General features: G+C 37.5%; 4 protein-coding genes and 1 pseudogene across 6 annotated transcripts; 1 reads left to right on the top strand and 4 right to left on the bottom strand.

Annotated features, from left to right (window-relative positions):
- Positions 1 to 20: 20 nt before the first annotated feature.
- Positions 21 to 3,516, bottom strand: LOC140004185 (amino acid permease 6-like). Of its 2 annotated transcripts, XM_072079544.1 has the most exons (8): positions 3,324 to 3,516; positions 2,947 to 3,180; positions 1,596 to 1,689; positions 1,294 to 1,508; positions 1,051 to 1,193; positions 740 to 967; positions 448 to 578; positions 88 to 370 (listed from the first exon to the last, which is right to left on the bottom strand). In XM_072079544.1, exons 1-8 carry the CDS (start codon positions 3,406 to 3,408, stop codon positions 319 to 321), a joined length of 1,182 nt encoding a protein of 393 aa, XP_071935645.1. In that variant the 5' UTR covers positions 3,409 to 3,516; the 3' UTR covers positions 88 to 318. The 2 variants fall into 2 exon arrangements, with proteins under 2 accessions (XP_071935644.1, XP_071935645.1); XM_072079543.1 differs by having other exon boundaries at positions 21 to 578.
- A 3,516-nt stretch (positions 3,517 to 7,032) lies between these two features.
- Positions 7,033 to 9,428, bottom strand: LOC140036792 (tubulin alpha chain-like). Its single transcript, XM_072079542.1, has 4 exons — positions 9,176 to 9,428; positions 8,507 to 8,741; positions 8,043 to 8,413; positions 7,033 to 7,935 (listed from the first exon to the last, which is right to left on the bottom strand). The coding sequence occupies exons 1-4, from the start codon at positions 9,266 to 9,268 to the stop codon at positions 7,282 to 7,284; spliced, it is 1,353 nt and encodes a 450-aa protein (XP_071935643.1). The 5' UTR covers positions 9,269 to 9,428; the 3' UTR covers positions 7,033 to 7,281.
- An 874-nt stretch (positions 9,429 to 10,302) lies between these two features.
- Positions 10,303 to 13,865, bottom strand: LOC113731547 (uncharacterized). 2 transcript variants are annotated; one of them, XM_027256870.2, is made up of 4 exons: positions 13,513 to 13,865; positions 13,163 to 13,393; positions 11,696 to 11,761; positions 10,303 to 10,768 (listed from the first exon to the last, which is right to left on the bottom strand). In XM_027256870.2, the coding sequence occupies exons 1-4, from the start codon at positions 13,657 to 13,659 to the stop codon at positions 10,613 to 10,615; spliced, it is 600 nt and encodes a 199-aa protein (XP_027112671.1). In that variant the 5' UTR covers positions 13,660 to 13,865; the 3' UTR covers positions 10,303 to 10,612. The 2 variants fall into 2 exon arrangements, with proteins under 2 accessions (XP_027112671.1, XP_027112670.1); XM_027256869.2 differs by having other exon boundaries at positions 13,508 to 13,857.
- A 634-nt stretch (positions 13,866 to 14,499) lies between these two features.
- On the bottom strand, positions 14,500 to 16,540 carry LOC113731546 (F-box protein SKIP22-like). Its single transcript, XM_027256868.2, has one exon. The coding sequence runs from the start codon at positions 16,364 to 16,366 to the stop codon at positions 14,771 to 14,773; it is 1,596 nt and encodes a 531-aa protein (XP_027112669.1). The 5' UTR covers positions 16,367 to 16,540; the 3' UTR covers positions 14,500 to 14,770.
- A 3,293-nt stretch (positions 16,541 to 19,833) lies between these two features.
- Positions 19,834 to 24,717, top strand: LOC113731545 (probable zinc metallopeptidase EGY3, chloroplastic; annotated as a pseudogene).
- Positions 24,718 to 27,281: the final 2,564 nt, after the last annotated feature.

The following is a 27,281-nucleotide window of genomic DNA, read 5'->3' as shown; positions in this document are numbered from 1 at the left end:
ATATGTAGTAGATATTAGCATGACTCCTAAGGATATGGAAACTTTCACCGAAGAAACTGTGTGACAGTCAGATCACACGGATATGGATACTTAAAAACACGAGTATAAAGTTCATTTGTAGTAATTTCTCTGTAGAAAGAGAAGCAACAATCTCAAGACTCGGATTTGAAGGGCTTTAGGGTGTCGAGATGCTTGATAAGGCCTCGGATGGATGCAGCAGCAGCCAGAAGTGAGATGCTTAAGCAGACGAAGCTTAAGATTTGCATCCAAATCCAAGTGAATGAAAACTTTCGAATCTTGGCTTGCGCTATGTACATCTCAATCGGGAAGAAAACCGTCAGCGGCCAGAATGAGGCAGCCCCAAGGAGCCCTAATACGTCATTGAAATTTGGGAAGATCATTGCTACTACTATTGTGAATATTACGTACGATGTTCTCCAAACTAACCTGAAGAGACTGAAATTCATAACGCCGCCGCCCGGCAAGTCAATCGAGTTTTCTCTGTTTATGAATGTACTTTCCGGCCATTTCTTTTTGCTCCAACTTTCCACAAATGCAAAAATCGGTTGTGCAAATACCTGCATTTGTTTCGACGTTATATAGAGTGGAGTTATCAATTTTTATTTTTATTTTTATTTTTTAAAAAAGATCTCGTATGCATTTTCATGTATATATGGTTAAGACGCAATGCATTATACGTACGCAGGATGCATTCCCCAAGCAATCTATCTAATCATACCTGGTAGGCTCCCACAAGGTGTACCGCAATGCAGACATTAGCCAGATCGACAAGCCAAAATGGCTCGTAGAAACCAAATCCAGTTAAGAGATTTCCGGGGGAATCATTTCCAAATGCAGAATATCCCAGGACTCCACAGAGCATATAAAATACGGTCGAGACTGAAATTCCGATGAATGCAGCCCTTTTCATGACTTGGTTTTCCGGTGGAGTGGATTTTAGCGTGTCCTAGTGTTCAAGCAGAATAGTTAGTTTAAGAAGCTACTGTATAGTTAAACAACAAGAACCTCCAAAAAGATAGGACGACTTGCCTGTATCTCAACAAGTACAGTAGAAAAGGCATAGGCAAAGGCAATATCTCCCAGGGCTGAAAATGTGTCCCACATCTTATCCATAGCCGTCATACTCTTTCCGGCAGGTTTTCCTGTTAAGCTTGTCTGAGGATGAGCCCCGCCTTCAAAAAGATTCTTGCATGGTTAACTCATAAACAATATCAATAGAATGAATTAACAATTATATATGCAGATAGATAGAGTAGTAGTGTAACAAATTACCTGCAATTTGAGCTACAGAGAGGCCGAGGCCAATTGAAGAGTAACAAAAAGACATGACAGCAGCAATGATGGAAAGCAGCGACAGCTTGTGAAAGTTTGGTATTTGGCTGAGGATTACTTGTACCAACCCAAAGAGGATTATGAAGAAATTGTTTGAGGTGTGACAGCCATCACGAATATGATTCTCATGGAAGCAGTCTGATCGTTTGATGGCCCTGAACAAGAATCCAATCCTGAATAAACATCTATACATGATTAATGTATTTGATCAAATGCACCTTTGTCAGTTATTGGTAGCTTACACCATGCTAATGGCTGTGGTGACCGTATATCCGATGGTGATGCCCACAAGATTCCCATATTGTGCTATCCCACAAAGCTGGACCTTGAGTCCTCCTGCGTGGATACAGAGCAAAAGGAGAGATGGTTTCTAAGGAAGCGATGATGGCACAGTCTAACGAGTTTACCATTTTTTTTTTTTTTTCCTTTTGGACGAAGTCCAATGAATTAATAGTAGAGCTCTTAAATAAATGAGTAGAAATAGTCCATCCCTAGTAATTTAATTTCAGGGCAAACATTTTCTTTTTATCAACGGCTAGGTAATTTCTTGCCTTTCACCTTGTTATACCCTAGACAAAGGATATGAAGTAACGCAAGGTTCTATTCTACTGTCCAGTGCTAACAGGTTACTGTTCCAGTCCCATAAACATTCGATAACAAAATGTTTTCGAGGGAATACAAGTTTTTTTTAAAAAAGAAAAAAAATCCCCCGTTTAGGGGGCGTTGCAGTTGGCATTTACTTTCACTTGCATCATGGGGGCTGGCAACTTTCACCAACTTTTGTTTGTTTCTCAGTAAGTGAAGGCTGAGCACTGACCACAGCCCAGCCGAACATCTGTACGTAATCGCTAATTCATCTACTGTTCAACAGTTCAGTTTCCGAAGCATAATAGTTCAGTCGTCTGCTTTTGAATCGAATGGCAGATGATTAATAAATGGTGCAGCAAAAAAGATGAGCAACACTTTTTTTTTTTTGTTTTTTGGGGGACTGGTGAATCTCCTCTGAATGAGGGAATTGAAGAGCAAGTTTCAGCAAATCTAAAGGTAAGAAAAGGTAAAAGAAATGGGGGAGGAATCCTTGGACTGACATAAGAATATTAATAGTACTCCTTGGTAACAAAAAAAAAAAGGAGAAGCTATGTACATGGAGACCCTTCTCCATAACAAAGCTAGAAGAGCTACAGCTTTGAAGAGATTTTTTCACATATAACTGTTCGTACGTAAAACCTTAAAATTAGGGCAGTTCTGTAAATTACTAAGCCTAATATGTCATGAAGAACAGTACAAGTTTGGCGGTCTAGGGGTAGAAAGTCCAGTAAACTTGGAGGAGTAGTGGTCTAATTTGCAAGAAGACATTCAAGATAGAACAAGAAATCACTGGAATCTTCCTCCTTTTGCCAAAAAAAAAACAGGGATAATCTCTTTTGTAATTAAAAGATTTTTACGTGAAATTAACATGCATTGAAATTGTAGAAGGGCAGATGAAAGATTAGCTCGAATCAAGTGCTATGCAAAATTAATTGACTGACCAGCTTATACCAGCTGCATGATGACCAAGGATTTTTCTGATTATTTCTTGACTAGATTAATTACCTAGATTAGCTCTCACAACTTCCATATAAGTACGGTTTCTCCGGCCGGTTACAGAGTCAGGAGACCTGTAACAATCAGCAAGTAGAATGGAAGTAAACCAGGTGATGCAAGAAAAGGCCATCATGGCAACTGGTCCTGCAATCCACCCCAGCTGAGAAGTTGCCCATGCCAGAGACAGCACCCCCGACCCGATAACCGCCGTTATGATATGAGCACTAGCAGTAGTCAAGGTTCCTACAAACCAAACGGGTTAACAAAAAAAAAAAAAGATGAATCATTACCAGAGATCAGGAACAATATATTTCATGCGAAAACATCAAAACATTAGAAAGAGATGAAGTTAAAGGGATGGAAAGTAGAAAATTATAGAGTGTTACCAGTTCGTTTAACACGACCATCCTCATCAAATTTTGAGTCATCACAGCCTCTTTCAACAGAAAAAATAGTGCTATTTGCCTGCATTTCTCAAACCTCACTTTTTTGTTTGTTCTTTTCTTGTTTTTCTGTCGGTTTTGTATCGTCTCGCAAGGTTTTTTTTTTTTTTGAGGAGAAAGATGTGAAGTTGGAAAGGATGACAAGGAAATATATAACGGCAGTCATCCCTGGAAGGGGTAGGTGTAATTAATACTTCACTTTTCGTTTTGTTGGAAGACACTCACACAATAGTTAGTGAGGAATATTTATTTACTACTCCTTACCATTAGAGGTGATCGATTGTTAATGGCTTGTTTAATTTGCGCTCTGACCAACTTCATCACTTCAATTCTTCTTTTTCTTGGGAGAATGTTCTTTTTATGGCGCTACCACTACTTTTCGTTTTTGATGCTTCATAAAATGAGTCAAAAAAGGAGGAAGAATGACACAGTACTGATCCACAACTTACCCTGAATTTAGCATAATCACTTCAGAGGCATCCAAAGTCAGTGGGAAAAAAAAAATATAAGTGTTACGTGCAAAACTAAAGGAAGTTAGCACAAGTACTTAACCACCAAACCCCCAAAAAAAAATAAATAAATAAAGATTAGCAATTTAGCACTAGTTTTCTGAACATGTTTGGCTGTTCGTTTTTACTTTTTTGCATGTATGACAAGACATCTGATTCATGGAATCTGAAGATGCAAATTATTTATCTTTGTCCGACTTTTGGAATTCAACAATAATGTATTTACCGAGAGACTTTAAAGAAAGGTATCAGGCGTGGTTAAAATAAGAAAGAGCCCACTAAATCCAAGAACATGATGTTCATCTCTGAGTCTATAAATTGGACTGGAAAATACTGCACAGTTGACCGTAGCACTTAGCAAACTGAATTAATGTGCAAATACACTCAATTACACTCCCATTCATATAAGATGAATGCATAATTAGTTAATCATAGACTTCGGCAGTTTGGATAGGATGTCCTTAATTTAAAGGTGAATTAACGATTTTTTTTTTCTTTTAAATAAGTTAGAGATATTGAATCTAAAATTTTCCACTCATAATTTCCGTCATCTTACCGCCTAACCCAACCCTCCTCTCCGGTAAATTGAGAATTACGTTGTCTAGAATTTCACAGCAGGGCAGGTCAATCACTGATTCCTTTGTTATAAATGTACAGTCTGGCCATTTCCTTTTGCTCCATGATTCCACAAATGCATATAGTGGTTGACAAAATACCTGCATCACACAGTTGGATGCTCATTAATTTAGAGGGTACATGCAGCTATCTTCATATTGCTACTAGTTAAAAGGATTTGTCCCAGATGCAAATTCAGACTAAGGTACAACGACAATCCTGAGATGCATTCGTGTAGTGTTTAACCTACATTTACCCGGTCTGCTCCAACAAGATGTACCACCATGCTCAAGCTCGAGTTCAAATGAATAATTGTTAGTGCACTTGATTACACTTTGATAAACATCTGAATAGCTTCTGTCTTGCTAAAACTAATTATTGTCGTGTAACTTATTTCTAGTTTTCTTGTCAATCGTTAATCATGTGGTGTCACGTAGCATTAAACATTCTTTTAAACTTTATACATCTTTTCAACTCAAGGAACTCTTGCCTTAAAGGAGGTAAACTGGAGAATAGGATGAATGGAAGTTTTTACCATCTGGTGATAATTTTGGGCCTCCAGAATCACTGAGCGTTAATTGAACTACAGGATGTACACTCCGTTGCAAATATTATACATTCAACAACAGAGTGTACATTGACAATTTGTAAATTGCACCAGAAGGTGTGGCAGCGGCCAAAAACCATTCAAACGGAATTATAGTCCAAATTAATTAGGGCCGTGAACTGCACCTTTAATGATAGTGGATAGCCCAAAATGGTTATAGGAATCTGCTGATCCGATCATCAAATTTGACAAAGAATCCAGTTCTTCCTAAATATTCAAAATAAAAGAAAAGGAGAATGTAGAAGAGAGGATGAAAACAAATGGAGTTTTCCCTGCACAAAAATGAGGAAAACTACTAATATCTTATTCCCTGCTTAGAAAGCCAGCATTTCCCATCATCCCGGTGCTGGCATTCAATACGTGACTTTTGTTTCTTTAGCACAGTAGAGTCAACCACGAATGCAATCCATTTTTCAGGGTAGATACTGGCTAATCAATGGCTTCGGTCTCCGAACCGCAACTTGTTTTCTTAGCTTTGTGTTCATAATTTGTGGCGTTTGTCTAAAAAAGATGATAGCAAAAAACTTAAAACAAGATTAGCTCTCACAGCTTCCATGTAGGTATGGTTCCTTCTGCCAGTTTTGGAATCAGGTGACCCGTAGCAATCAGCAAGCAGAACAGAAGTAAACCAGGTGATGATAGGAAATAACCGCATCAATGAACGTATGGAAAATTTTGAGGAAAAGAATCAAGCCAACAGCATAAATTTTAGAAAATCATCAGGGTACCGGTTCGTTTTGACACGACCATCATCATCAAATTTTGAAACATCGTAAGCACTTTCCATAGCAAAACTCGTAGTCTAGTACTAGTAACTCTCTGCATTTGTATCCAAGCTGACTTTGTTCTGCTCTCTCTGTTTCATGTTCCAGGAAACAATTAATGAGTAGTTGTGGATTTTGGGTTGTGGATGCTGGGAGGCGAAGCAACCACTTGAAACCAAAAATGGATGAAAACCAATAAGTGCATCGACCATTTTTATTGGATGAATAAATGAAGACGTAAACTGCTGTAGCAGCCATATCAACAAGATTTTTCTTCCCAAAAAAAAAAAGGGCAAAGTTATGTAGCTGGAATTACAGCTAAAGGGCTTAGAGTTGAAGGGACATTTTCCAGTTCTACCAACATATTCTACATGGGCATGTGTCAAATGCTTTCAAATTAAAGCCAACTTCATTAAATCCTGAAAAACCTGGAAGTAGATATTCAGCTGTATCCGGTTCCAGAACGATGCTTTAATTGGATCCCAACCTCTTTTGCGAAACAAAAGGTTGTCGGGAGAGGAGCAGGAACAGCTGGAGCTGGACGATGCAACAACTCTTCAACACTTATCGCAAATTGGATGTACACTTCTTATAAAAGAAACGTTATATTCACTTGCTGTTTACATAGGCCATTGCATATTTGTGATCAATATGTGACTTTATCACATATTTATAACAATTTGAATTTCAGCATTATTGGTCCGTTTTGAGCCATTTATTGTATATTGTATCAAGTGATGTGCCACAATCTGTGTCATTCTTACCCTTTGTCAGCCATTTGTCACACCCTTTCGGCAATGGTATTTCAACTGCATTCAATTTGAAATTTACTGCTATACGTCCCTGATTTTTTTTTGGTTTTTTCTCATGAGTGCAATAACTATTTGGTAGTAAAAGAGATTTTGATGGTTCTTAGGAGATTGGATAAAACAGCACGTGGCATTTCTACACCTAACAATCCACAATATTTGTGCTCTTGCGGGCAATCAGATGCATATTTCAGCAATCACAAAGGCACACCCTTGATTGCTGTATGAACTACTACGTTTACGTCTTTTGAGTTTACCAGTCGCCCCTCTTCCCACCCCCAAAGACACAAAAACAATGAGCTTCAGTTGAGTAATAATTTAGAGCACATGGCAAAAATAGGTCAAGACTTGAACAAAAGCAGCAAAAGGCTGAACATGATATTGCATTGATTAAAAAAAAAAAGGTACTCTGAAATTAGAGAACTAGTTAAGACTCAAGACGCTTAAAAGTCACTGGACATTAAACTAGATTACCAAACTTCCAGCAAATATCGATAATGGATAACACCAAATGGCATACTTGACAGGATAGCCAGAGACATAGATGGCAGAAGAGCATTCAACCAACGTACTAATTGTCTGATAACCCTAAGCACACTAGTAACCTTCTCCATCATCACCATCCTCCTCTGTTCCCTCTGCTCCAACCTCTTCATAATCCTTCTCAAGAGCAGCAAGATCCTCGCGAGCTTCAGAGAACTCACCTTCCTCCATGCCCTCACCAACGTACCAGTGAACAAAAGCACGCTTTGCATACATTAGATCGAACTTGTGGTCAATGCGGGAGAAAACTTCTGCCACGCTGGTTGAGTTAGAGATCATGCAGACAGCCCTCTGGACCCCAGAAAGATCACCACCGGGCACAACAGTGGGTGGCTGGTAGTTAATACCACACTTAAATCCAGTAGGGCACCAGTCAACAAACTGGATGGTGCGCTTGGTCTTGATAGTGGCAACAGCTGCATTTACATCCTTGGGCACCACATCACCACGGTACATCAAACAACAGGCCATGTATTTGCCATGGCGAGGATCACACTTAGCCATCATAGATGAAGGTTCAAAGGCGCTGTTGGTGATTTCGGCCACAGAGAGCTGCTCATGATATGCTTTCTCAGCTGAGATAACAGGTGCATAAGACGAGAGCATAAAGTGGATTCTTGGATATGGGACCAAGTTAGTTTGAAACTCATTCACATCCACATTCAAGGAACCATCAAACCTAAGAGATGCAGTCAAGGAAGAAATGACCTGTATCAAGTAAGAAAATCCATAAAGATCAAAAACCAATCATTTAAAAAAAAAAAAAAAGATTAAAAACGACAGTTAAAATTAGATTAAAAAATCAGCTATAGTACCTGAGAAACAAGGCGGTTGAGGTTAGTGTAGGCAGGTCTCTCAATATCAAGGGAGCGCCTACAGATATCATAAATGGCCTCATTGTCAAGCAGCACAGCTACATCAGTATGCTCAAGGAGGGAATGGGTGGAGAGGACACTATTATAAGGCTCAACAACAGATGTTGAGACCTGTGGAGAGGGGTACACAGTGAACCCAAGTTTCGACTTCTTGCCATAGTCAACAGATAAACGTTCCAAGAGCAGGGAGCCCAGCCCAGATCCAGTACCTCCACCGACAGCATTGAAAACAAGGAAACCTTGGAGGCCTGTGCAGTTGTCGGCAAGCTTTCTGATGCGGTCCAAGCAGAGATCAACAATCTCTCTCCCGACTGAGACAACACAAACATTTCAACATTTAATATGCGACACGAACATAATTATGTATTTGGCGCATTATTGACTAAGATAATCATGTTCATTACTTGTGTAATGGCCACGGGCGAAATTGTTGGCAGCATCTTCCTTGCCGCTGATCAACTGATCAGGGTGGAAAAGCTGGCGGTAAGTTCCAGTCCTCACTTCATCAATGACAGTGGGTTCAAGATCAACAAACACGGCACGGGGGACATGCTTTCCTGCACCAGTCTCACTGAAGAAGGTGTTGAAGGCATCATTTCCTCCACCTACTGTCTTGTCACTGGGCATCTGCCCATCAGGCTGTAAAGAGACAAAAAACATTCCATAATCTACATTTCCAATTACCATATTAGCATATGATACAAGTACAAAATTTTCCGCTTTGAAATTTTACAGATCTAACACAAAACAATTAACAGAATCAATACGTAAGAATACACATAATTAACGAATCACGACTCAAAAAAAAACCCCGGTCTACCTCAGACCAAATGAAATAATCATCCTGCCATCAACTGCAAAACTATCATGCTCACAAAATCCAGAAATTTACGTGAATCCTGAATATCTAAACAAATAACGCGTGATTTCTTAAAAACAAACGTACATTAACATAAGTACCGCAAACGCCAATGACAAACAAAATTCTCAATAACTTCCACAGAACAAATGAACAAAAAAAATCACTCAAACAGATACAGGTACAGATCGGAAAAATTGGAAGACGTAACAACCTGAATGCCGTGTTCGAGGCAGTAGAGTTCCCAGCAAGCATTGCCGACCTGAATGCCAGCCTGTCCGATGTGAACCGAAATGCACTCTCTCATTTTGGAATTCTCAAACAACAACGATCAGAAAAGGTAGAAAAATATTAAGATCCAAGAAGAATAAGACGAGAAAGTGCAACGGAATAAAGCTACAAACGGCGTTTATTAAGACGCCTTTTGTATCTTCAAAGAATTTCTGGGGAGGGAATGCGGAGAAGACGATTTTCTGGTGGGGGAATGGGGAGAAGATGAAAGAGTTCCCCTGCTGTATTTCTAGTGGTTGAGGGAACCGATGATGGTTATCTGAGTTAACCAGGGTTAAGGGCCTGCAGTTACAAAACGTGGCCCGTCTTCGCAGGCGAATGTGGGCCTCTGGGTTTGGGTTGGGCCTGCAGGACTCGGTTTCTGTTGTGAAGCACTACTATCCATGGTTTGTTTGCTTCTTAATACAAAAAATTGTCTTGCCGCCTTGTTGTCAGTGTCTTTAAGATTACTGTAGAGTAATATGAGTCCATTTTTTGAGCAATAGCTAGCCAATTTCCACCCAAAAAGAAAAGTCCATTAGGATTGAAAAATACAAATTTGTATTGAAATAATGAAAAAGTTTTTGCTGCTATCTGAACAAACCCGAAATTGTCTTATTAATCCTATCAATTCCTAGCTTTTTTTTTAAATTCCCAAATGAATGACTGTCGAAAATTTTGTAGTAATTAAATCAGTTGAAAGGTCTAAGTCTTCTTGATAAGTGCTCAGAGAATACTCATTAAGATAGAGTTGAATTGTATGATAGGTTGAATGTAATTTAAATACATTAACAAGCGTCCATTGAATTTTTTTTTTTTTTAAAGTGCCCATTAGATACCTATTTGAAGAACCCTTCAAGTAATTGGTTATTTCTTTATGTTTTGATAATGACCTATATTTAAACATATCTATATTCTATAATACTTAGAGTAAATCTTGTATACTTATATCCATACAATATATCTATAAAGTCAGTCAGAGGAGAAAGCTTGGTGCTAACTTTGCCGCTGCTTTTTTTTTGTGAATTTTAGTTTTTCTTCTTCACTATCACAACAAAGGACAAAATGTCATTAAAAAAAGAAGAAAACTCAAAAGAGATCTCCTATAATTGCGAATAATGTCCATATTTTTCCGTCGGAATGTTTCTGTTTATTATACACAAAGGCTGTGCATATTATGGGACCGGAAAAGTGCCCAGGGACTTGGAAAAAATACGTTGAAATGGTAATGGTACTACTGAAGTTTTGCAAATACTAGGAGCGTCACGCCTCCCTCCGCCCTGATTTTCAAGCAAGCTCCGCCGGAAAAGCAATATTGAGTATTTCGCTGTAGTAAAAATTCCCTCTGTATTTTGGATTATTCCATCAATTAGAGGGCAATTCAAGTTGCAGGTTGACTGCCTGTCCATGTCCTATGCTCATCATCAAGTTCATCTGGTCTATAATTGCGGCTTTCCTGTAAATAAGCGATCCCTGTCCATGTTCCTCGAATAAGCAAAATGCTTATAAATACCACACTCCCTAGAGTACAGACTACCTGCAAACGCCCCGGAAAAATAACTTTAGGACACATTCTTAATATATTACAGGTAGAAATGATCAACTAAGCCATGTTTATCAAAAATGAGGAGAGAGAGAGAGAGAAAGATAGAGGAGGAGGAGGAGGAGAAAATTGATCACATGGAAAGTAAAAGGGGTTTCTTACTCATTATCGAAAAGCAACTAAAAATAGCTAATAAATAAAAGTGGTTACATAGGGATTGAGGACACCAAGCTTCAACTCTATTGGAACATAAGATGTAAGACGTATAAGATGCATTGCCAAAAAACATGAAGCAGCTTGAATTGAATCTCAGAATGAATCCTGAGATAGCTCATAGAAGCATTAATGAGTGCATCTGGATATGAGATTATCTGGAAAAATATTATTTGGAATAATACTATAGCACTTTTTGAGGACTCGCGGGTCCAGTTTTAAATTTGTTCCCATCGCAGCAGAGTCCTCAAACCACAATCAAAAGATCATGTTGGCAAATAATATGAAGACAAGTATCTCTACTTAGTAAATCTAATTGTGCACCAATTAGGTTGCCTGAAAACTGGCTTATGCTGGAAATTATCTTAGCTACAGCTACGAGTCTTCTCATAATCAGCAATGCATAAATGTAATCACTTCTTCCTTCTAGAATATATCTCGTGCAGAGAACCTTCTTGTTCCAACATAACTAGAATGTTCCTTTGCCATTTAAAAGCAAATAACAACTTTCTTGTTCCAGATCTCTGAAATTACTCGTGCTGTTTGTCATGGTGTATTCCATAGAAAACCAGCACCCCTTAGTATTGCATTCCAATCAAACTAGTGAATTAGGCAAGTGGCAGGACATTGCAAAACGTTCCCAATGAAATTTACTTCAACATTGACACCAAAAATGGCAAACATTCGTGAAAAGAGAAAAGGTATTACCTCAAGGAATGCCTTCAAAACCCACATAAACGTTAGTATTATTACTCCATTAACAGAAAATCCAACCTACATCCAGCAAAAAATTTGTGATTATACAGTATAAAATAATGCTACATCCAGAACAAACTACCATTGAAGACATGAAATTATCAACAATTAGCAATTAACTGTGCTAAGATGTACACCTCTCAATTTAGCATTATTCCAAGTAGAAAAGGCAAAGCCATATTAATTTGAAAAGGGACATACAGACAGCTGGGGGAGATGGAAAGCTGGTTTTACAGTGAATATTAGGCTAACAGATAATATGACAGCAGAGCTATGGGGAGTACTCAAAGGGATAGAAATGGCTTGAAACTCTGGAGAAAGAAGAGTGATTCTGGAAATGGATTCAAAGGCAGCTTTGGAACTAATACAAGGAGCAGGACAGGACTCACCACTATACATTCTGATATGTCAGATCAGGAATTATATAAGCAGGGATTGGGAATGCCGGCTACAACATGTTTGGAGAGAAGGAAATAAATATGCAGACTGGCTGGCTAAAAGCAGTGTCAACGAAGAATCTGGGATGCAGATCATAACAGAACCGCCACAGGAACATAGGGAATTGCTTGGTGCAGATATTTTAGGTGCTGCAACCCCACGTTTTGTTTCTGTTTAAGAGGTTTGACCTCTCCCTTGTAAATTAAAAAAGAAAAGGGACGTCCTAGGCAGAAAAGTAAATGTGGTCAACACATTTGCAAGCAAAACATTTTGGCCAGAGCATCTTTGCCCTAAAAATATAGTAAAACATTAAGAATGCACAGTACTTGGAGGAAAAGAACCAGGAAAATTGATGAATGAACATTCATTAGATTAGACTAGGCTGTCTTCCCTACCCTCAATGCCAATCCACAGAACCACCTCAAACGAGGAAACAGTTAAGTGTGCTTTCCTTCCCATGTGAAATTCAGCATAAATAAGGCTAACAAGTAGATTCTGGAGCAGCGTGCACTCTCAAAACATACCATAAGAAGCTGTCCATGTTGTTCTAATAACATTCCTAGTTCATGAATTTTTGCAGAGGAATATCTTTTTGTTACATCACTACTAATTCATGAGTTTTAGTCCACCTACCAAGCTCTTCCAAAGTAATGCTAGTACAAGTCCTTAAGTAGACTTGAGATGCAGCCTTAGAAAAAGTCTATCCACATATCTTCCCAGTGGCAAAGTGATTTAACTCAATAGCATCTCCAATTTCATTCTAGGTTTCATAAAAAATTTTCTCTGTCTCATCATGTAGACTACCGTTACAACAAAAAATAACAACAATGAAATCCTCCGTACCGATAGAATTTCTCAAACTCTATTTCAGAAGCAAACAGCACCAACTCCAGAACAAATCAAGACGCTAAAGTTACTTCACATCAATTTCAGAGAGTCCAAAGATGAATTGTAAATTTAATTCGGCGAGAGGAAAATTACCAATTGGGAAGAAATGGGAACGGGGAGAACAGACCGAACGGCCTTGCGAGCTCTTCTGGATACCTTCTTAAATATATTCTGAACAAACCTAATTAGAAGATCCAAACTTCGATCTTCGTCCTCGTCATCATCTTCGTCCTCGTCGTCATCATCAACAGCATATCCCGCATTTACGACGCCGCTCCGACTTCTGCTCCGATGGCGAGGTTCCGTATCCAACCTCTCCCATTCCTAAACGTCACATAATTTACGTACCAATACCAATTAGACAGCTGTCGACTTTAAAAATTGATGAGTTTTACTCGTAAAATTGCTATGTGCCTAGCTGTGTGGACTGTGGAACACCTTACTGAAATCGGAGGGGCGTCGAGAGAAATGATTATGGAGGGGAGGAGTTCCAGTTGGACAGAGCCACAGGCGGAGGTGGCCGCCGGTGTCGTTGTTAAGAGGAAGCGGACGCGGGAAAGCTGAAAGCGTCGCAGGAGAGCAAACGACATTAGACGCCATAACGGACTAAGACAAGGGACTGTGAGCCCAAAAGTGGTGGAGGACGGTGGTGATTTCTCCCTCGTCCGTGAGCTTTTTTCTTTTCTTTTTTGTGTTTTGGTGGGGAACTTAGAAGGCGTGGTCCTCTTAGATGCGCCTTGTATAACATCCAACTAATTTTTATAAAATTGGGCAGATGACCGTCTTTTTTTGGACCAGAGCCCATCATCATCGAGAAAATAGGATTGAAAAGTGCGTTTAAGATTAGAGTAAATCTTATATATATTCGTTGTATACATTTTGGATAAGAATTTATTTGGATGATTTATTTGATCCAGTTACTGTAGCATTTTTTGTGATGTGATGTATGTGAGATAAAAAGGTGATTGGAAATTGTGTGTGTGATGTAAGCAAAACAAAATCTGAAATAAATCTTGCAAACTTTCTTTGTCCAAACAAACTCATTCTTATCATGATTGGATAAATGATATATAAGCAAAATTTAAATTTTTACACACTGTCAGATATGAAATTCAAATTTTGCTCATGTGTCATTCATCCAACCGTGATAATATATACAAAATTAATCCTTTAAGATTATTCACAAAACAATTTGGGGAAATTCAAAGAATCCTTATATCGTTTCAATTTTTTTTTTGTGGCTTAAAAATTAGAATATAACTAACTTACGAAAGATGAAGATGTTGTTGAGTTGTTAACCCTCAAATCAGCTATTTTAATCTATGGATTAATTATCTCAGAAAAATCAAATTCTCCATTAAGCAAACGAACTTTGTTTTAGTCATAAAGATCTCCAAAATATTTACAAACAAATAAAAAACTCCAGGTGGTGAGTCCTAATGTATCATGACCAATAAGATTAGCACTGCAACTGATGTATGTACACTGTACCAAAACAAGTACAAGAACAAGTACACATGAAAAACAAAACAAGCAGGTTCCATAGGCATCTCCAACTGGGCATTCAGTTGTAGAACTATTCTTGCAACGAACAACATAACTAACAGACATGTTGACAAGTCTAAAAGTACTGCAATCAACAAACACTCTGATGTGCCAGGACAAGCACGTAAAGCTAACCATCTTTGCGTTCAGACATGATCATATCCTGTTTCGTCCAAACTGACAGCGGGGTACATGACTCCTCGAACAGTGGCCGAGATCCCGCAATCTCGCCCCACCGGGAATTTGTGGATACAAATCGTAGTCTCCACCTATAATCCCCGGCCAATGAGGAAACCTTGGAATAGGATCAAGTATCCTGCGAGGATGAAGTGGTCTGCGAAATAAAGATCTAGAACCCAACTTCCTCCTCTTTCGGCTTTCCCAGAACCTGGCAAACTTCTCCTTCCATGGGCCTTTGTCCTCTGTTTTACAAGCATGACCAAACTGTTCCACACACTTTTGCTTCCACAGGTCATCACTTGAAGCCAGATAACGCAGTTCAGCCGAGACACAGCTCACTTTTGCAATGTCGGCCCCGGGCAATGACTCCAGAATTTTAAGCTTAAGATCAGTAGGAAGGCGCATAAAGCAAGGCGGCAGCACTAAACCAACACTCTCGCACAAGTCAATCAACAATGGCAATGCAAGATTATCCTTCACATTCCTCCAAAACTTAAACACCTCATTCTCGGGTGACGCCCCTAAAACCACATCTCCACTAATCATAATATCATCCCCTAAACCACAATTAGCCCACACAACATTCAAGAAAGACACTAACTCATCCTCGTTCAGCCGAACCGAATGCATGGCAGAACCAGCATTTAAAGATCCATACACCATCATAAACTTCCCTACATTCTGAAACTTCAATCCAACAACACAATTATGGCAATCTAAACCGGGGGAAACATCACTGACAATCTCAGGAAGAGTATAAAACAGGGACAACCTAAAACCACTGGAAGGCCAATCATTCCTGAAGGGGAACCCCTTACTTTCAGTTTTCAAATTCATATCAAACCCAACAAAGCCAGATTCTAATAAAACAGCGTGAATAGCAATTACCAAAAGTTTATGATTGCGGCTGCCATCATCATCACCGCCACCCAACTCTTCTGTAAACACTTTCCTCAAAAATCCCGGCACAGAAAACGATTTCCCATTCCCAACAGCCTCTAGAGCAGACGCATCATCCCCTTCCTCCTGGTCATCAATACCATCAAACTCCATATAATCCGTTGATCCCTCATTTTGTTCGTTAAGATTTGCACTTTCTGGTTGATGGGCTTGCTTTAATTGTGAACTGGGATCTGAATTGGTAATTTTTGGTGGATCTAGGGGCTCCATTGAGGAGGGTTTTTGCAGGGGTTTTCCTGAATCAAGGGTCAGGTCTATCCTGAGGGGAAATTCAGAATTCTGGACCAGCGGACTAGAGATAGGTTCCTGAGAGTTGGGAATCAGGGATTCAGACGAAGAAAATCGACTGGGGTCGAGCGTGTAGAAGATTAGGTCACCCGAGGTGATACCGAGGGATTGAAGGGTGTCTTCGTTGGGGGAAGAACTTTGAATCTCCTCTTTTCTATTTAAAGAAAGATGAATTGAATCAGACGGCGCCGAAGGAGAAGAAGAAGTTGATGGCCTAAGTGTTTGAGAGATGATGTCTTTGAGTTGTTGAAGAGAACATGGGATGGGAACCTCAATTCTTAGCGTTTCTTTGGTTCCGAATGATCTAATCCTGAGTTTCATCATCCTTGATTTGGTGATGATTAAAGAGTTTGTGCGGCAATTGTTCGCAAACGGTGGGAATGAAGAAGAGAAATGGATCAGAGTATGAGAAAGCGACGGTCGGTCGATTTCGAGTTTCTAGCCTAACTTCTTGTCTGTCTGGTAGAGAAGATGATGGAATAATTCTAGGCCGTATCGTAGTATTACTAAATAAGTTTAAAATTTTGACCACGTGTGACGGTGTGAGCCTACGTGCCCTGCACCTACGGATGTCATAAAGCTTGTCTACATAGGCTTCTTTTTTTTTTCCGACACAATAATTTTCTATTCGACTCCTATTATTCCAGAGTAAGTGAGCCAAAACAGGCCTTTGCATCAGTCAGGAAAACTTCCAGAAAATCCTGAAAATGAATGCAAATCCCTTGACTTGCACCTAATGAGAGTCTTAAGATTTTATCTGGTAATCAACTACTCTATACTTAGGCCCTATTTGGCATAGTGGTTTTTTACCTAGTTTTTCTCCTACGAATTTTTTAACAACTTTAATTACAATAACCTTTAAAAAACTCCTCAAAATTTTTAAAATACGCACTTCAAACTATCAAAAACACAAAATATTTCACTGCTTACTCTCCCATCTCAACCCACCACCACCTCCGCCACTGATCAACACCCGACGACACCTCTTCCGGCACTGACAAAGGGTTTTTTTCTTTCTTTCTTTCTTTCCTGCTTTCTCTTCTCCCTCTTACTTTCCCTTTCCTTATCTCTTTCTCTCTTCTTCTTTTTCCCTCCTTTCTCACCAACCACCTTTCTTCCCCTTATTCCGCAGGCCTCCACCCTCCCCCTCCGATAGAGGTTTTTTCTTTTTTTTCTTTCTTTCCCCTTTCCCTCTCCATTTCCCCTCTTCTGCCTTCCCCTTACTCTCTCTGTCTCCCCTCCTCCTTTCTTTCCTGCTATTTTCTCCCCCCTCCCTTCCCCTGCCACCCTCCTCCTCTCTCTTCCCTAATGCGACCAAATATGTGATATTTTTAAACATATCTATTCGTGGCACAATACTAAGTACACTATGATTCGAGGTTTTGGTAGGTCTATTGATAGAGACTAATCATTTTTTTCAGATGCATTGACATTCCCCATTTTTCATCCTAGTTATTGACATGGGAAGGGATAAGGAAAATTGAAGATACAATCAAATATTTATGACTAACCCCTCTTCTCCTCTTTTCTCTTTTTTGCCCTTTTTAGAATAAGGGAGAAAAGATAAAAAAATAAAAGTGGATTCGATTCAACATTTGCAAGACTTGGGTTCAAGTTTGAATTATAAATGAATATTAATAATAGAAAAATGGTTTTAGAATAAGAATAGAAAATACGTGTCTCTGGTCGTGCTAGGAGAGAGGGAAGGGGAGGTGGAGGGGTGGCTGTAGAATGGAGGGAGGAGGAGATGATGGGAGAGAGGAGAGAGGGACAGGGAGAAATATGAGGGAGAAAAAAAAATCTGCCGTCGGTTCTCGACGGAGGTGCTGGTGACGGTGGTATTGATGATCGACAAGTGATCAATGGAGAGGGAGGAAGGAGAAGAGAAAATGAAAGAAATTTTTTTTTTCCTTTAAGAAAAGGAAAAAATTATATTAAAGTTATAGGAAAAAAATAGTAATTTCCTACGTGATATCCGTGAACATGAAAAAAATTATATTAGCCACATGATATTTGTAGGAAATTTCACACACTTCATGTTTTTCTACAAATTCTATAATAAGTTACAGTAAAATTTTAAACAAACACAAAAAAAATTCACTTACCAAACAGGGCCTTAATTTGGTGTTAACTTTATTTGTTATCAAATTTATCCTTGTTTATATTATCTATGAGCCCTTATCTCTATTATCAAGTGACACACAAATTTTATTCAACTAAAAGTACTTCTCTTCGATTCTCATGTTCTCTCTCACCAAAGCTTTTTTTTTAACATTCAATTGTACATATTTATGTACAATACAATTTTTATTGCATATTACATAAAATAGTTACATTCACTTGCACTGTTTGTGTGATTCTTTCAATTATAAAATTTTTTTAACAAATTACACACGCATCGAATGTGTTTCGATAGCTAGTGTTTATAAGTAGGCGTGAGGTGGCTACCCAATCACTAATGGCATTCATAATAAATTTGTAATTTGGTAAATATAGAATTAAACTTTCCAACGAAATCTAATTATGAAAAGTACCGTAATTATGCATAATCATTAGAAATAGCAAAATCCATTTTTGATATAAATTTTAATTATTTTAACTATTTAAAAATCTATAATTTAAATATAAAAGTAAATTACAATGTCTAAAAGATTAGTTATTTGAATTCAAAATCTATGATCACTTAATATAATTAATCTAGAAGAAATATTGTCAATTTTTTCTCAAAATTTTGTTTACATATTCCGTGATATAATTGCAAATGAATCGAGTTGAATCAAGTTTGACTTAATCAAGTCAAGTTTCGATTCAATTTTACGAAACTTGAATTCGAACCTTATGAACTCTCAATGTAAATCTCCAACTCCAACTCCAGTGCCAGCTCCAGCTTCACCTCAATTTTGAGCCGTCAATCTTGAATTCGAGCCTACTTGAGTTAAAAAAATAATTATTTTATTTTAAGAAAATAAATAAAATAGTATTTTTTTTAATAAATAATAAAATATTAGAGATATATATGTAATTTTACTATATATATATATAAACTCAAGCGGCTCGCAAGATAATAAATTGAGTTTCTTTGTGTTTGAGTTCGACCTCGACTCCAGCTCAATGTTGATCGAGTTCGAATTGAATTTTGATTGAAGCAACTCATGAGCGTTCGCGAGTAATTTGATTTGTTTGTAGTCCTGTCCGTGGACATATTTATTAATTATTTTTTTATTTCACAAATATCACGTGGCTAATATAACTTTCTACAAAAATTTTAAAAAATAGCAATTTAAATGGCTCTTAGTAGTCTACAGGCTGTTTGGTTGGGTACATGATTCTGCAAAAAAAAATATTTTTTTTGCAGTTAACTAACTCAATTTATGATGTACTCCCTCCGTCCCACTTTGATAGTCTTGTTTTCCTTTTTCGTCTGTCCCAAATTGTAGTCCACTTTCCCATTAAGAAATGTAGTAATCTTTCAAATTGTCTAAAATACCCTTATTAAATATCTTGTTATTAATACATTGTTATTAAATACTAACCCACTACATTGAATACATTGAACTTTTCCAATACTAATCCATTAGCTGTAACTGATATTAATTGGCACTCTTCGTGATTAGCATAAGGGTATTTTAGGAAATTATTAATCTAAATTTATGTTTCCAACCAAATTAATTACACTTTCTTAATCTGTGTGAAAAAAAAAACCAAGACTAACAAAACGGGACGGAGGGAGTATATCATTTTTGTGTCACCTAACAGCATTTTGTGGATTCGTGTATTTTCTCCCCTAAAGCGTGACACGGCTATTGTGGATGAACATGAGTGTCAACTTTCAACGTCTCAATCAAATCCGGATTCCAAATCATCACTGAACTGAAGCTTATGCACCACAAAACTAAAAACTTCGGCATTTCTTGTTAATTGTTAAGCCTTTAAATTTCCATAATCCTGGCCTGTGGGGTTTCTCATCTCCCAAGTCCTTTGGCACTAGTTTCACCACCCGATACACCTGGAACGCTTCTCCAACTTTCTAGATGGATGTTCTGAATTCAAATAAAACTAGCTGCATCTGCAGTTTTATGATCATGTTATTCTTCATCTGCAAAAACTCTTCTTTAGTACCATCCTGCAATGGCTACTCCTTTCCCAGCTTTATCTTACTTCTCATCGTCATGGGCTCCGAACAGAATCCCACTGTCCTCAACATCTCATCTGACTTCTTCTCTTTCAAAATTTGCCCTTTCTCGGAAATCCTACCATTGTTTTTCTATAATCTCCAAGCCTAAATCGAAAAGATTCAATTTTTATGTCAGAGCTGAGGAAAAAAATGAATCATCATCATCTTCTCCTTCTTCAGTAGCTGTGGTATCAGAAGAGCCTAAAAATGAGGAACCCCAGAAGAAAGATTTGAGTTTGGAAGGTGAGTTAAGTGGAGAGAGCGGAGTAAGTGGAACTGAGTCCAAACCTGAGGCTGAATCCGATGCGGAGAAGGAAGAGAAAGAGAAGCTGCAAGAATTGGACTGGAAAAGTGATGAGGACTTCAAGAAGTTCATGGGGAATCCATCTATCGAGGCTGCTATAAAGCTAGAAAAGAAGAGGACTGATAGGAAGCTGAAGGAGCTTAACCGGGAAACAAGTGATAATCCCATCTTGGGCTTCTTTAATAAATTAGCTCGAGATAATTTGTCTAAAGAGAAAGAGAGGTTGGAAAAAGTAGAAGAGGCTTTTAAAGCTCTTGACCTTAACAAGGTACTATTTTCCTCTCTGATATGCCTTCAGATATCCATTTAATTTATTGCACTTTCACCTGTATTAAATTATTTATACGTGTTTTATCTTTGTCGTTCATGAGATTTTTCTGTCATTGCATGCAGTTAAAGAGCTGCTTTGGATTTGATACATTTTTTGCCACTGACGTTAGGAGATTTGGAGATGGAGGAATTTTTATTGGAAATTTGAGGAAACCAATTGAAGAAGCAATCCCCACATTGGAGAAGAAGTTATCAGAAGCGGCAGGGACAGAGGTTGTGGTCTGGTTCATGGAGGAGAATACCAATGACATCAAAAAGCAGGTACTTGAAGAAAAGATAAAAACATATCTACTGTAATGGAACTTAACTGCACGATGTTCACATGCGATATAATTCTTGAGAGTTTTGTTCAGAATTTTGATATAATTGAGCGATCAAACATTTCACATGTGGCAATTCTCTCATTTGGACCACAATTAACTTGTTTAGAAGTACTATGTAGCATTCACTTTGAAGTCTTAGCAACTTTGTAGTATAGAACTTAGAACTTGCTTCTTAGAAATAGCTGACAAGATAATATACGAGAAATCAATTAGAGTACATGGATTGCGATTGAGAATCATTATGTTATTAATAGACCTCCTTGAACGCATCCAATGTGCAAATGCTTGCCCATGTGAGACGTACTGGAGAGGTTAACTGGTTGTACTCATGGCTTGCTACTTATTACGATTTCCTTTTAATATTTCTGTTCCTATGTCTTCATATTTTTGCTTAGTCTGTTTTTAACCCTCATTGTCAACTATTAACTGTTGTGTTCTAAGGCTTGTGTGGTGCAACCCAAAGCTGAGATGGATCTGCAGTTTGAGTCAACCAATCTTAACAATGCTTGGGGTTATTTTAGTGCAATAGCTTTATTCGTTACGACAATAGGTACAATAGCACTGACAAGTGGATTCTTCCTCAAACCTGATGCAACTATAGATGACTATTTTAGAGACGTCATGCCTCTTTTTGGCGGTTTCTTAACCATCTTGGGAGTCTCAGAGGTATGGTTTACTCTTCCATTCTCAACTACAGTTTATGAGTGTCTGATGCTAACACCCTTTCCATACTATCTTGAATGATTAGAGAAAGGGCAAACTGGTTTCCAAGACCCTTTTTTTTTTTAATGTTTAGATACTTTTTAAACATTTCTAGCCAAGGAAAGGCTATATGTGTTGTAAGAGTACGCTGCAGTAGTCACTTCCAAGTTCCATCTAGATATATATTTAGTTGGATGATGTAGTGTTAAAAATATAAAAGCAGCAGGAAGTTGGCTATATTTTGTCCTAAGAAACTCTTGAGAAAACATGTGTAACCTTTAAGTCTATATGTGATGTTTCCTTAAAGCATCCTGTGTACAACTAGGTAAAGAAATTTTAGGGGGAGAGAGGATCTGATTTTTACTAGTGACAGCTGTCTTTTGAATTAGTTTCCATAAAAGAAATTAGGGGGCTAGTGACAACTTTGTGTTTTGGAAATGTATATTTTATCATGCGGCAACTGCTATTGCTGATTGGCAAGCCCAACTGGCAAGTGCTGTACTGTATTCGGGTCTTGCAGAATATTGCTCTACTATGGAAAGGGTCATGTAGAAGAAAATGAACAATTTGGAAGGACAGTTTAAATATATAAAACTGACACATTTGAAGGACAATTAAGTTGGTTCAACCATTGCAGATTCAAGCATCTTTATTTAAGCATTTCTTCCCTAAGCCATGCAGATTGCAACAAGAGTAACAGCAGCACGATATGGTGTTAAGCTTAGCCCATCATTTCTTGTTCCTTCAAGCTGGACCGGTTGCCTGGGTGTTGTAAATAACTATGAGTCTTTACTTCCAAATAAGAGGGCTTTGTTTGATATCCCAGTGGCACGAACAGCAAGTGCGTATTTGACGTCTTTGGTACTTGCAGTTGCTGCTTTTGTAGCTGATGGCAGCTTCAATGGGGGTGACAATGCATTGTAAGTTATTCTGTATCTTGATGTGCTCTGAGTTGAATGTTTGTCACCATAGATTCCACTTAAATGTCTTTTAGTTACTTATTGTTTTTTCAGAAATAATATCACCATTTTCCTTTTTAGTTCCTGGTTTCTCTTAGTTGAGGAAGATAGATCAGCCATTGTTCTTTCTAGGATGCTTACCGATAGAGAAAAAGGAAGTGAATGTTACACCTAAGCTTCTTTAAAATCTGCTTATTCTGGTCTGTTTCTCTGCAGGTATATACGACCTCAGTTCTTCTTCAATAATCCTCTCCTTTCGTTTATCCAGTATGTCATTGGTCCGTACACCGATGATCTGGGGAATGTGCTGCCATATGCAGTGGAAGGTGTCGGGAGTCCCTTGTGATCCCCTTGCTTTTGCTGGCCTTTTAGGTTAGCATTTCACCTGTTTTAACATGGCACGTTTCATATGGCTGAGCATGATTGAGTACATGGTTTATTGTCTAGCATAAGCTCATATAGCTTGCCTTTATAACTGTACAAACGTGCTCAATTCATCTGCAGCTTTGGTTGTGGGGTTCTGAAAATTTTGGTAGTTTATTCTTTTGTTTATTTTCTTTGATCTATATCAAGGGTTTTCTGTGTGATATTTCTAGAGCGCCTCTTTTATGATTATAATGAGAATACTACTCATCTTCTTGGGATTTGGTGAAATCATGAGGTGTAGGTGTAGGATAAACCATGAGATATAGGTTTTGAATAAATAATGATAAATAGCAACTAGGAACATGAAATCAGCCACATACTTTACCTTTTGGAATCTATAGAAGAATGGTTATTCATGGGCAGCACAATATGCGAGTCAGTTGGATTATCTAAACTAATGACTTGCAGGTTTGTTGGTAAGTCTTGGACAGTTAATGTATGTTGTTTACAATCTATTTCGCTAAAGTAGCAAAGAGTCTGGTCTTTTTGAGCTCAAAGAAGTTTCATTGCATTAAGACTCCATGAAGTACACTGCCCCCCACCCAAAAAAAAAAAAAATTAAATAAATAAATAAAGATTGAAACTTTATCCTCTTCCTCCTCATCTATAATATGATTTTGATAAAGAAACGGAGTTGTTTTCTCACTTTTTATTCTGCTTATGGTGATCCACATAAATGTGCATGTACATACACAGCGAAAGTAGAGAAAGAGAAAAATGGTGCCTTTCTGTATTCAAGCAGAAGCGTTCTCTTAATCTAATCACCTTGGTGTTATTTCAATTTTTTTCCCAAAGTTGCTTAGGCAGGCATTGAGGAAAGTCCACCTGTGTCCAACTTATGTTGCCATGAAAGCAGAAAATATATTTTCCGAATCTCCTTGCCTGATTGTTTTGGTCTTTTACAGGGATGGTGGTAACTTCTTTGAACTTGTTGCCGTGTGGAAGACTCGAAGGGGGCCGTATTGCACAAGCCATGTTTGGACGAAGCACGGCAAATTTATTGTCTTTTGCCACTTCACTGCTGCTAGCTATCGGTGGCCTGAGCGGTAGCGTCCTTTGTCTGGCATGGGGACTCTTTGCAACCTTCCTTAGGGGCGGAGATGAGAGCCCTGCTAAGGATGAGATCACCCCATTAGGAGATGACAGGTTTGCTTGGGGTTGTGTACTCTTCTTGATATGCTTCCTCACTCTTTTCCCCAATGTGGGAGGGACATTCTCTAGCTCATATTTCGGGTCGCCCTATTTCAGAGGTGATTTCTAAAGTAGTAGGCTAGAAGCTAATGACATTCTTAGATTGCCCTGTATGATACAGAATATGTAAAATGTAAGGTAAACACCCCAGCTTCGTATTACTAGGAGCAGAAGGATCTGTATTCGTTTTGTGTTAATCAAGTTTGTACAGTCAATCTTTTGTAATTTCTGATTGCAGCCTTGAGCAAAGATGTTTTCGTATTAAACTTGTCTAAACTAATCTTTATCTGCTAATTTGGCTAATCTTAAGTAAAGCATAGATTTCTTCAGAGTCTGCATTGAATGGATTTACTTTCAAATGCTCGTCGCAAGATTTCTCAGGGAAATTATGGGAATCGAGTTTATTGTTGATCATGGCAAATTTCTCTTTCGAAAGAAAGTTTCAACTACTGCAACAAAATTCTTGTAGGTTCGTTTTGTCTTTTTTTGAACCTTTGCATGCTGCTTACTATGGTGAAAACAATCCACCAATGGCAGCATAAAGCATTTGCCAAATGTCTTAAAAAGACTTTCAAGTAGGGTCACGTTCGAATCCACAATCTGCTTGGCCTAAGTCGACAATATTAGTACAATGTAAAGAGAAACTGTCAAAACTTTTACAAACTACATAATATTGCAAGTGTTGTAGATTGCAACTCGTCAATTAAGTCAATTTACATGTTCAACCATAGGTCGAATGTCACCATGCTCAAAAGTTTTTCATGTCTGCAACAATGTCAAAATCATGTTGGAATGATTGGGTCGAATTCGGACAAGCTCTATTAAGCTGAACTTTTGTCCAACTGCAGTAACTTTCTTTGAGGGCATAATACACTTTTTAGCCCTCCGACTATTATTTGTACATTTTTAGCTATTCAACTTCTAAAAGCGTATACTTTTGACTCTTGTGTCTATTCGAGCTATTAAAACTAATGGATACTGCAGCATGCACAATATATAAACAAAAATCTACTCATAACTAGGAAGATTCAAAGAAATTTGAATCCAAATTTAGAATATACTCGAAAAACATATATATATATATATATATATATATATATATATATATATATATATATATATATATATATATGTTTGACAACACTAGAATAGTGGTCAACTATTAATTAATAATAATTAGTGGCCGTTGGAGAATTAAAGGTGATCAAAATTGCATCATTTTAAAATAATGACAGAAGACTTAAGAATAAGAGGGTTACAAATATTCGAATAATAATAGTTGAATAGCTGAAAATGTATAGTTCGAGTTAGAGCTGGCAAAAAAGTCCAAAACCCAACAACCTGCCCAACCCGCCCATTAATTTTAAGGGATGGGTTGGGTCAATTGGGTTATGGGTTTTATTGGGTTGGGTAAGAACAACCCAACTTATTCATTGGGCGGGTTGGGTTTTTTATTTGGGTACCCAATACCCAACTTGTTTAAAAGTAATTCAAAATAATAAATACAATATTTAATACACATATGCCCAACTATTTACATTTGGACATGTGTTAATAATTCATTAATTAATTTGTATTCAAAATTCTCATATATATATATATATATATATATTTTCAATCATGTTTTTAAATTTTTATTTAAAATAAAAAAGAAATTTGAAATAAAAAGAATTTTATAGTTATACTATGGGTTGTTGAAGCTTCTCTTGTTTATGAAAAATGAAAACACATAGGCTCCATATGGATTAGGCATTTTTGAAAGTGTTTTTGAAATAAAAAAAAAACTACAAGAAGTCCTACAACAAAATAACATGTTGAAATTAGAAATGAGAGGCAACTTCTAGGATTGACTTTTTGTGTGGCTGGATGGGCATAATGAAAGCACATACACATTTTATTTCCAATTTAGATATTAAAGAAAAATAAGACCTTGTTTGGATTGCTATTTTTAGGAGTTTTTGTAAAAAATATATATATATACTGTAACAATTTGGTGTATGTGAGGTAAAAAGGTAATTGAAAAATGTGTTCACGGAAAATATAAAAATTTTCCATCAAAAAATCACATTCTACAAGTTCTTTGAATTGTGGTTGTAATGTAAATTCAGAATGAAGAAATCAAAATTAGAAACATGTAATTAAGATCAAACAACTTCACCCTATGCCTAGTAGAGAAAATAATAGTTGGTTATGGGACCAAATTTTCAGCACGTAATCAACTTTATTTAGTTGATCCACCTATATATTTTTCTTAAACTGCTTTTAGTAAATAGCCTACACTTCCCTTGCCACCTATATTCTTGTAACACTTTATTTACTAAATCACATGTTTATGTGGAATTGGAAGTTTGGATCCTACTATGAATACGAAAATGTTTCGTTTTCTTTTAAAATATAGCCATGAATTAAAATCTTCATTGTTTCGTTGACGCTGCTTGGAATTGATGGTGGTGGCTAATTCAAATGCAAGTGCTAATCTACCAAGTGATTCTTTGCTTAACAGAATTCTGATATAACATGTTTGAAGAATGAAAAGAATTAGAGAAGTTAAGTTTTGAAAACTTTGTTGATTATAGAAGAAAGAGGGGGGAGGGGGGGGGAACTAATTCCATCGAACTTCAATTAGTAGTATTAAAAAAGTACAACGTAAACAATTTTTTTAACTAATCTATTTAAATGTATAATTTATCATCTAAAATTCACAATACGATCAATATAAAATATTATTCTATTTATGATGTGTTTCCAAGGAACTTAAGAAGTGAGTGTGTGTTTGTATGTGTGAAAATACATTTATGTGTGAAAAAAATCTTTTTGTGTGTTAAAATGT

Source organism: Coffea arabica, chromosome 2e (genome assembly GCF_036785885.1).
Source record: "Coffea arabica cultivar ET-39 chromosome 2e, Coffea Arabica ET-39 HiFi, whole genome shotgun sequence".
Taxonomy (NCBI): domain Eukaryota; kingdom Viridiplantae; phylum Streptophyta; class Magnoliopsida; order Gentianales; family Rubiaceae; genus Coffea; species Coffea arabica.
Note: the sequence above shows the minus strand (reverse complement) of the source record. Positions and strands in the feature narration are given on the sequence as shown.

Coding starts and splice junctions, on each gene's coding strand:
- LOC140004185 (XM_072079543.1), bottom strand. CDS start 3,408: ATGCAGGCAAATAGCACTATTTTTTCTGTTGAAAGAGGCTGTGATGAC. Junction 3,181..3,323: donor TGGTCGTGTTAAACGAACTG/GTAACACTCTAT, acceptor TTTGGTTTGTAG/GAACCTTGACTACTGCTAGT. Junction 968..1,050: donor CTGTACTTGTTGAGATACAG/GCAAGTCGTCCT, acceptor CTTGAACACTAG/GACACGCTAAAATCCACTCC.
- LOC140036792 (XM_072079542.1), bottom strand. CDS start 9,268: ATGAGAGAGTGCATTTCGGTTCACATCGGACAGGCTGGCATTCAGGTC. Junction 8,742..9,175: donor GCCTCGAACACGGCATTCAG/GTTGTTACGTCT, acceptor GTCTCTTTACAG/CCTGATGGGCAGATGCCCAG. Junction 8,414..8,506: donor CGCCCGTGGCCATTACACAA/GTAATGAACATG, acceptor GTGTTGTCTCAG/TCGGGAGAGAGATTGTTGAT.
- LOC113731547 (XM_027256869.2), bottom strand. CDS start 13,669: ATGGCGTCTAATGTCGTTTGCTCTCCTGCGACGCTTTCAGCTTTCCCG. Junction 13,394..13,507: donor GCCCCTCCGATTTCAGTAAG/GTGTTCCACAGT, acceptor TGTGACGTTTAG/GAATGGGAGAGGTTGGATAC. Junction 11,762..13,162: donor TTCCCATTTCTTCCCAATTG/GTAATTTTCCTC, acceptor TGCTGGATGTAG/GTTGGATTTTCTGTTAATGG.
- LOC113731546 (XM_027256868.2), bottom strand. CDS start 16,366: ATGATGAAACTCAGGATTAGATCATTCGGAACCAAAGAAACGCTAAGA.